At 37.9% G+C, this 10,662-nt stretch overlaps 1 protein-coding gene across 1 annotated transcript; it reads right to left on the bottom strand.

Annotated features, from left to right (window-relative positions):
* Positions 1–957: 957 nt before the first annotated feature.
* Positions 958–7,158, bottom strand: p2rx3a (purinergic receptor P2X, ligand-gated ion channel, 3a). Its single transcript, XM_044127796.1, has 12 exons — positions 7,025–7,158; positions 6,008–6,143; positions 5,843–5,914; positions 5,381–5,450; positions 4,857–4,941; positions 4,658–4,735; positions 4,369–4,501; positions 3,914–4,041; positions 3,747–3,840; positions 2,207–2,272; positions 2,042–2,119; positions 958–1,242 (listed from the first exon to the last, which is right to left on the bottom strand). The coding sequence occupies exons 1-12, from the start codon at positions 7,156–7,158 to the stop codon at positions 1,123–1,125; spliced, it is 1,194 nt and encodes a 397-aa protein (XP_043983731.1). The 3' UTR covers positions 958–1,122.
* Positions 7,159–10,662: the final 3,504 nt, after the last annotated feature.

Below are 10,662 nucleotides of genomic sequence, written 5' to 3'. Positions count from 1 at the left end.
AGCGAGTGTAATGGTGGGTTTTTTTTCCTCTACAGTCCCTTCAAGAAATATTAACGGCATCTGTCCATTAGTGTGCACAGGAAACATCTCATATTGACCCTGAAGTGCAGCAATTATGGCCAATTTGCAAGCCTCAAGCCCCATACACACACACACACGCGCCCACATGTGCACACACACATATCCCACACATTTCTCACACACAATGATGTGGATTATTGGATCTGTACAGTAAGATGCATTAAGTCTTTATTTGAGATCACAGACATTTTGTTGTATTGCAAAAAAACCATCTAAACTTCTAAGCTGAAAATGACAAGTAAAATATGTTTATTTTTAATTATATAATCTTAACAGACACACAAAATGCGACACATTATTGTAACTAAAAGGACTTTAGAAACTGATGAACGACAATGGCCATTTTATACTCAGTCACAGCCTACAAAATATTCATACGCCCTCAAATGTTTCACGCTAATCCTGTTACAAACACAAACTTTTATATATTTTACTGGGATCAGCACAGAGAAAATCTGACACAATTAATCGCCTTCAGAAGTCGCATGATTAGTAAACAGAAGCCAAGATGTGCAACATAATTCAACCAAACTGACAATCTGCTTGACGATAGGCAGCCAATCAAAGCCTACACATGAATCTGTGACAAGGATTGAAGATTGCTATTCCAGCACATTCTCCATCCAGTCTGACTGAGCTTTAGTTATTTTGTGAATAAAACCTTCCTTTTTTCCTGTACTTTTAACGTAGGAGCAGCTGTTATTGCGGCAAGAGCTGGTTGTCATGGAAACGCGTGGGAGGTTGAAAACATTAGCATGTCAACTTTTTATATTGTTATGAGTAGAAAATGTAAAAAAAATCTTCTACAATTTTCCTTCTCAGACTTTAAAATTGTACATTACAAAAAAACAAAAAAAAACAACAACAATTTTGGTTTGTCACTAACTAAAGTTGAAGGGAATGTTGATCAATTTTACCCGCCCTAATAAACATACAGCCATCTACAAAATCCTGACCGCTGAAGAAAATGGTAAGAAAGTGTTACAAGGGAGAGGAGAGAAAAACTATGAAGTTTGTCCAGTTTCTTTCAGATTCCTGTCATCAGCAGTTGGTGGAGAGGGACACGGCTCCAGAGTCATTGCAGCTACTATTTCCACGTCTGATTGACAGTTGACTTCCTGGTTTTGGAGTGAGGGATTCATGAATCTGTTCTTCTGACACCTGGGTGGACAAGACAGTTAGAAACACACCACCACAAACACAGACAAATCAGAGTCAAATGAATATCTGGTGTGACCCTCATTTGCCTTTAAAACAGCATTTTTCAAGAAATTTACGACAAACCACACAACACTCCACTGAAACTCATTAATTTGTTTGAAACAAAAATAATACCGGAAGTAAAAACATATTTCTAGAATGAGAAAAAGAATAGCAAGGTCTTTGAATCCATGGTGCAGGTCATGGACACTACACAGCATGGTTCAACCACAGCTTGACCTTTCACCTACTTTAACTTCTCTCTCTGTCCCCCAGGATAAAGACTACATGAATCAACTGTGACTAAAAAATGGCAGCTAATGGACTGATGGACCTCCAACTGTTACTGAAATGGGTGTTTACCAAAACGATTGAATGGGACACAATGATTTGTCTCAACATGCAGCAAGAAATAGAGTAGTTGCAGTTTCATAGTTATATTTCTACATATGGAGTTGGGATTTTGCTGAGGATGATTGTCCTCAACTCTGCAAATTATCATCAGATAAATACTGACCATGACATGACTTCACATGATCAAATATGCCTGATATTCTATGAAGAGAGAACAATTTTACCCAACTTACATCTATGAGAGATAAGTGTTGAGTTATCTTTTAACCTGTCAACCTGCGATGTTTCCTAAACAACTGAAGTCAAGTTTGCCTTTGAGATTCACTGCTGGCTTAAAGGCAACAACCATTTTTTTACACTTCTTCACTTTTCATTATTACTTTACTGCTTTTCAAACACATAGTACCTCCTCAAACTTCTTTTCTTTATAGTACTGTGCTCCTTTCAAACAGTGTAGTAAGATGAGATCACAGAGAACTGTACCCTGCCAATACAGAATAAAAACATGTTCAAACCACTGGCGATTACAAGAATATTCTATTCTATTCTGAGAATATTAAATAGTTCTTACCATCCCAATTGAGGTGACAGCTGCGATCACATTGATCACTGTTGGAATTAAGCTGAACTTTCTTGCCTGGAAGAACAAGAGAGATCGGCACAGAGTTAATCTGTTTTAACAATGTTTTTTGATCTAGTTATATATATTCTTTTTAAGTTAAAAGTAACAGTCTCAGTGCTAAATATTCATTTAACTCTTGAGGACTTCTACAGGAAATTCCCTTGTAGAGTCAGAGTTAGGAGAGGGATCTAGGCACTGAGTATCCGATGGTCGATTGGATTGGGTTGTGGGGTTCGGCAGGAAACTGAGTTGGAGTGTGAGCTGGACTGGTACCAGTAAGATATACCCGAACTCACTTCCACACACAGTTTGGGCTCTGGAACATAACTATCTGAGAGGGACTGGAGTCTCTCTAACAATGCAGTGAGAGAGACACTGGGGTGGGCGTAGAGATCCTAACAAGTCCCCGGCTGAGTACCCTGCTGTTGGAGTTTTCCAGACAAGGTTTTATTATTGGATTTCTTTGTTAGGAATATGATATTGATAACAAACACAAGTACTTGATGCCAAGTCACTTTAGGTCAAAGGCTGATGATTTATTTTGAAATTCTATTATTAAACTTGTGTCGTTATGTCTTGTACACAGTTTGACCGATCTCAAACTGAAGAAGAGGTGATGTAGGTCTTGGTTGTTCTTGTGGACTTTCCAAGCAGCAGCCACATAATGACTAAACAGACAGCGGCTTCATTGGTGGGCAAGGAAAATATCTGGTTGAGAGAAGAAGCTAGAGAGGATTTTAAGAAAAACTCTTAATGGTTCCTTAAGAAAGTTTTGTAAAACTGTTTGATGGCTCACATTGTTGCAGATTGGGGCTACAGCGAGAAGGTTCTGAATCCTGACTTGGGGTCTTTTTGCATGGAGTTGGAATGATCTCCCTGTGCATATGTGGATTCTCTCAGGCTGCTTTGATTTCCTTCCCACAGTCCAAAAAAATGGCTGTTATGTTAATTGTTTACTTCAAATTGCCCTTACAAGTGTGTGTGCTGTGTGTCCATGGGTGTTTGCCCTTTGTCTCTGTTGGCTGTGATGGACTGGCAGTTTGTCCAGGGTGTACCCCACCTGTCACCTGATGGCTACTGGTGATAGGCACAGGCAGCCCTGCAAGAAGAAGTAGGTATACAGGATGGATGGTTTTTGTCTGTCCTGTGGCTCAATGCTGCTTTGCGTTGGACCAGTGACCTGTCCATGCCTAACCCTACATATATGAAGAAGGCTTAGAAAATAAATGGATACATTTTTGTTTGAAGGGTTATTTGTTTAATCTGTTTCACAGTCTTGGAAGTCTGTCCAGGGTCTTCTGGTCATTGGACCATTGGAGATATGCACCAGTCCTACAATGTCTCTGATGAGTATTGGGCAAGCACAGAAAATGAATGAATGGATATTGCTTTTTAAATATTTAAGTGCTCTTTGGAAGGAGCTTTGCTTTAAAAATGTCTAGTTCAATGTGCATACGTTTTTCTTTTAAAAACAAACCAAGTGACTTACGGTGCCGGTCACCATAACATCAAAACGAACTGCAAATGCTTTGTGAAGACGCCGATAATCAGTTCCATTCTCCGTCTTGTAGTATTTGGCAAATCTGGATTCAATGACAAAAAATGTTTAACAAAAAGCAAAGTGGAAAAAAAAAACTACTCAGTACTATAACCTACCTAAAGTTGTAACCTTTGGCATTTTGAAATGGAGCATCCAGTTTAGAGAAAGAGTACTTAGGAACACAGAATTTAACATCATGGTCCAGGTTACATCTCCACTCTATGTTTATTCCTATTTCACCACCCTGTCAAACATAAAGTAAATATCAAAGCTCAAAAGCTGTAAATAATGAACAAAATCTACACCGTAGTCCAAAACTATTTGCATGACTAGATCCTTTTTAATAGGGATACAGTATTACATAAATGTAATGAAATACTGGCTTTTGACCACAATATGTTTTGTCCTTCATTTCTATCATGTGATTACAGCTGTACTGTCTGCTCTTGAGTACATCTTCACCACAACAGCATATGACTTGTACGTTTATATAGGTTTTTTTATACAGTTTTCATAAGAAGTTTTCAGCTCTAAAAATTAAGGGCAGTTTAAACAGTAGGAAAAGTGAGACCTGGTTTGCCAGCAGAGTCACATTCTGCTGAGTTTCATCCAGAATGTATCCCACTCGAAAGATGGGACAGAAAGGATCTGTGTTCTTGTCATAGGTGCAATTGTTGACAGTTTTTGTTGAAGGAAAATTTGCTCTGAAAAATAAAAGGTTTGTGATAAAAACATTTAAAAAAGTAAATTTTTGAAACTATGCTGATCGAACTGAAGCTGTTTCTTCTTACACTTCCGCCTAACCCTTAATCTGATTTAAGTTCAGAAGATGTTCGTTTGGGGGCTTGTGAAGGACCCACCTGGTGACGTTGAAGAGGGGGAAACGAATGCTGTTTTTGATGTAAATGGTGAAGTTCACAAACTCAGGCATTGGCTTGCTGGAGATGGTGATAATGTTAACATTTTAAGTGACAGAAACATTACAAATAAGTTTGCATCTGTGTGTGTGTGTGTGTGTGTGTGTGTGTGTGTGTGGATCTTCGTGTGGCCTAATCTCACATGTCCACTTTGTCATCCTCTGCTGGACACCATCCTTCAATCTCACAGTAACCAGCAGATGTGTTGCATGCACCTGTAATTATACCTTTTAAAGGAAATAAAATTGGTTATCAATTTGACATTGTCTAATCCTTTTAGAATGCTTAAAGAGACACTTCTACAAGTGTGCGTGTGTATGTACAAGAACGATAATCGTTACATGATTTCTTCCACAATGGACACCAGAGTCCATAAGTGGGGTGATTTTGTGTTGAGCCTTGGTGTTACAGGCAGTTACTGGACCATCTAATGGTAAGTGACAACAGATGCAAAGGAATCCCAGCGGATGAGCAAGAGTTCATTACAACAATCTGAGTCAATGTGATAGGAGTTTCATTTTGGGATTGGAAACAATGGATGTGGAATGGCACAAACGCATCATGTAAGAACTCGTCATGAAAGGCATGCAGTGTGATTATAGATGACATGAGGTGTGAATGCCCTCACAGACAAAGGATCCCATAATCCTTAAAGGTTATACTCACCGTCAGCTTGAACAGAGCCAAGATGTTGTTGACAGTCTGCATTTGTGCTGCAATTAAACTCTTTCTCAGTCTGAAATAAACATGGAGACACAACAAGTTTAAGTTGTTTATGACAAAGCAAAATTTGTCTGGGTACACACATAGCAAGTAGCATGCAAAATGATTTCAATCAGATTAAGTAGTGTACACAGACAGGTGTGTTTTACTGCATAAAGCTTTACCAGAATCTGGTCTGTAATTTGAGTCATAAGTTGTTGGTCGTTGATTTACATGCAGAAATTCTCATGTTATAAGTGTTTCATCTGTATATTTACAGATTTTGTTACATGACTCCTTACACACATGAAGTGTGTTTAATTACAATCATGAAGGTTTTAACTATGCTAATAAATTAAAGCTTTATCCAAGTGAACTGGTAAACATTGGGGGAAATACATGTCTGAACTGTTCCGAATGTGTCACCTCTGAACATATTCCTTGGAACTGGTTGTCCGTTTTTATGATTTTCGTAATGATGCTAAACACGCCTTCACCCTGAAACACACCACAGCATGTATTTTTTTTATTATTAAAGTATAAATTGAGTCTTTATAAAGGTGTTTAATTGTGTAGTTGTGTGTTTCACACCTGAGGAGGGTAGATATAATCAGCCACATCCATCACAGCGTTGTTAAGTTTGCCAAATCCTTTCACTTTCGTTATGACTGAGGACTCGGTGGCCGTGTCGGCCACCTGGTAAGCTTTTTCATAGAGGAAGACGTAGCTGCAGGGCAAATGAAACGACATTCAGAGGTTGAGCTCAGTTTCAGATCTTACCTCCAAGTCTAAACCACTCAACCAAAATAAATATCTAGGTTTTTAGGTAAGAATATCAGTTCAATGTGAAACATGTTGATAGTAAAATTAATAATGATTGTTTCTGTGATAATCCAAATGCATCTCAGAAAAGGAAAGGTTTGATCGCAAACTTCTGACCTTTAGGCGTTTTTGAATTATTTTGTTAAATCCAGGATAGAATTTTTGATTAAAGTTTATATTTGTCTACAAAATACTTTAAGAGCACAATAAACACACACTAAACAACAAATTTGTGTGTATTTCTCTTACATAAATAAAGTGCAAAGAAATTAAAGCAATATCTTTTTTGAGGTAGCGTTTACACTAAAACAAAATACAATTTTGAGACAGAATCACAAACCAGAGTGAATACAAATTGCAGCTGTCAAGTAATAATTTATCATGGTGAAAAAGCCATTCAAACCAGCCTTATCCTATGTGCACAAGTATTAATCCTCTAAACTTACAATTGGCAGGAGTATGTAGAGTGCAACACAAGCATCAGAGTTGGGGACAATAGTCAACTTTTATTACATATTTTAGAAAATTGCATGACATTAAAATATGTATGTATTGTTGCTTAACTAATGTATTGTTCCAGTGTTTTTATATACATTTTTCAGTCTCAAATACATCTTGCCCACCTGAGTGGACATGTGAAAAACTATCCTCAGAACTACATGCCAAATAATGAAGGTTCAGGTTTCAAGACGAATCGAAAAGGATTTCAAAATATCTGGAGTGAGTCTATTTTAACTAATGCATAAACTACAACTTAAGTAAACATATACAAAACAGATCACTGACCCAACAAAATATGAGATGATGATTAGCTGCACCAGTCGATAAACGATCCCTAAAGGCCAGCTCCTCACCACCACAGACTTGTAGGTTTCGTAAGTCAGGATGCTGGTCATGCAGCCACACAGTGCTGAAGTCATGGCTGCAGAAATCCTTTGGTCTGAGAAAGAAAAAGTCCACTTTTCCTCCAGGCCTTCAACCTAAACCTTTGAAAATCAGGAAAAACTCTCTCCTGCTTTGGACCAGAAATCTTCAGAGTGTCCCTCCTTGACGTGTCTTCTTCTCTGAAAATCAGTCTCTCCCCTCTGTGTCATTGGTTAATGTCATAAATCAGACCTCACCCTCTTTACTCAAAGGAGCGAGAGGAGGATGTCTATTTCCTTCTTGACCACAAATCCCAGTCTGCCATGCTGCTCTCCGCATCTCTGGTTTGAAGTGAAAACACAGCAGCCTGGTGGACGCTTGTAAACACTTAGCCAGCAATCAATGCGCCATGTATCTCCAGTCATTTCTCTGCCAGTGTATCAAATTAATTTAGCAGGTATGTTTTATCACCTCACTCCATCAACTAAGTGTCAGTAATTGGTGTCCAGTTCACTCACAACAGCCTGGCAATAAAAGAAAGAATGTGTCCTCTGCTTCCCTCCAATCTTTCTTCGTTTTGTCATCAGATTTAATGCGACTTAATGCGTTTCATTGAGATTCCACGCGATAAAAAACCCCCACAAAGTAGTGAACAACGGGAAGGTAGAAGAGAAACAATGTATGGCTTTAACAATATTAAAAGGAAACTCTGAGAAATGTTTGTATTCACTTCACAGAATCAATAATTTTCAGTCTGTTTTGTTCTGTAACTGTGATCATTTTTATTTTCAGCCTCTAATTGACTTTCTTCCAGTGTTACCTTGTTTTTTGCTCCATCCATATTATCAGCTCTGACCAGCTTTCCATGTACCAGAATAAGAAACCCACCCCCACATCATGATACTGCCACCACTATGTTTCACCATGGGAGTTGTGTTGTCTGGGTCAAATAAAAAGTTTTCCAAAACAGGTTAGGTTTTTCTTGTATGGCTAAAGGAATCCACTTTTATCCCACATTATAAGCTACAATGTGGAAAAAATGTTGTTCCACTGGCAGGTTAATTCAGCTATCTAGTACTTTTTTTTAGCAATATTAAGGAAGTGTTGACTTACATAAGTTCCTCAATTTTTCTGAAAAGTTACTTTTAAGTTAGTTTAGATTTTTTCAAAGTGGACTAAGATATTTGCAATAGGCCAAAAATACTTTGTAAGATTTTTAGTTTTTGCAGTGCAGTGAAAATAAAAGCCATCATCGAATATCCATCCATCCATTTTCTTTACACCCTTCTTCCCTAAATGGGGTCGGGAGGGTTGCTGGTGCCTATCTCCAGCTGCGTCCCGGGCGAGAGGCGGGGTTCACCCTGGACAGGTCGCCAGTCTGTCGCAGGGCAACACAGAGACATACAGGACACACAACCATTCACACACACACTCACACCTAGGGAGAATTTAGAGAAACCAATTAACCTGACAGTCATGTTTTTGGACTGTGGGAGGAAGCCGGAGAACCCAGAGAGAACCCACGCATGCACAGGGAGAACATGCAAACTCCATGCAGAAATACCCCGGGCCGGGAATCGAACCCAGGACCTTCTTGCTGCAAGGCAACAGCTCTACCAACTGCGCCACTGTGCAGCCCCATCATCGAATATATTATATTAAATTAAATAATGTGACATATTTATGTCAATCCATTACCCATTTATACATGTATTGTCACATATGACAAGGTTCAGGAAGGCTTTCTGACCACTGATAGATTTCAGTTTGTGCCTGTTTCCATCTGTGTGTTCAACACTTTTTCCTTGTTCAATACTTGCCATTTCACATTACTACACATAATTTTTGAACTTATTTGTTTAAGTTTCTTTCTGTGTATTGGTTACTTGGTTTGTTATTCACACCTTATGAAAATTTTATGTCAATTGCACCTTTAGAAATATATTTACAATTAAAATTGTATTTTACCCTCTATCTATAAACCTACTAGATAAACATCACACATGGCTAGAAATATAGGCTTACTTACATTATTTTCTTTAAGTCAGACATCTGACAACATTAAGGGTCTGGATTTAAATACTTTTTTAGTGGCTTAAATAAATAATAATTAAAAAAAACAGTTCATGGACTGTTATGGAGCCACTCAGACACGTCTAAATGCTCAATATGGATCCATTAAACTTTATTTTTTCCAGATTGCTATACAGAAACTGAGTCACTGGTAACAACACAGTCTAAAAGTGCTAGAATAAATTATAGATGAATGGCAGCTGGCCATACGATAGGACCATTTCTAGACTCTAAAGAACAAGCAGCATTACAGACTCAAACATTAGGGAGGTAATGTAATAGAGTGACATTCAATGTCTCTCTTTCTGTGCATTTCTGCATGTGCAGACACCATGTCACGTCTTAAGTGGGTCCCATTATGTTTGCGGTCTTCTAATGGTAACCCAATATGGCAGCAGAAACACATAAACACACGCTGTGGATGTTTGAGGAGCACGAGCTTTCACGCAGCACGTATTTGTATGAGTTACTGTGATGGCCAATTATACTCCCAAACGTTTACACTCGCAGAGAAAACTGTACGCAGATAATTAAGGATGAGCAAATAGGGAAATACAAACATGAGGATACAAACAGATATGATCAACGCTGGTACATTTGCATTAGTTATGTATGAGACAGTATTAAGTGTCCAGCTTTAATCAATGGTTGCAAGGAATGTAAGGAAAACGCGAGACATTATTTAAAGAAACAAATAAAAAAAAATACAGATGAAACCAACGGCAGGCAATACTTGTAGAACTATAAAAATAATTATTTAATAGACTCAAAACTGGGACACGCTATTATAACTCAAAGCGAAATACATGGATCTATATTTCTATTACTGTGTAAGAGTTTTAAACCATCCCGAAATCTACTAATACTTTATTTTAGTATTACTTTATTTTAGCTGGAGTCTATTTAAAGTGTCTCAGGATGTTGAGGAACATTTTTTAGAGTTTTATCTTTGGGCTTTTTCATTTGTTCTCTTATTGCAAACGACCAAGAGCCTTGCTGCGACTTCTGTTCAACAATGGACTTTCTTCCTGCTACTTTTCACTCCCAGTTAGCGACACAGAATGATCCCACATTTTAAGATTTTTGCTTGTGAAAGTTATCATTTTCCTTCCAATTCATTGTTAGCTGTATGTCTTGTTCTTTCACATAAAATGCAAATAAAATACATTACATTTGTTGTTTTAACATGTGATAGAGAACTATTAAAACTTCCAAAGGCCAGTTTAGCTTTCTAAACAGGGAATGACTATTTTAAGAAATTGCATCATTCACTGAAGAAGAATGACTGAAATTGCTGAATTTCCACAAAATGTTGCAAAGGGATGATCATTGCAATGATTCTTTGATTCCTGACTTTTCACCTATAGTGAACCAGATGTTTAGTAACAACATGCACAAAAGCATGTACATAATCTGAATCATATCTACAGGGGATAGATCCTCCTGGAGAACCCTTCTCAGTGAAACCATCACTTAAAATGAACGTC

The sequence above is a fragment of the Gambusia affinis genome, linkage group LG09 (genome assembly GCF_019740435.1).
Source record: "Gambusia affinis linkage group LG09, SWU_Gaff_1.0, whole genome shotgun sequence".
Classification (NCBI taxonomy): domain Eukaryota; kingdom Metazoa; phylum Chordata; class Actinopteri; order Cyprinodontiformes; family Poeciliidae; genus Gambusia; species Gambusia affinis.
The sequence above is the reverse complement of the archived record's forward strand: the minus strand, read 5'-3'. Positions and strand labels throughout refer to the sequence as shown.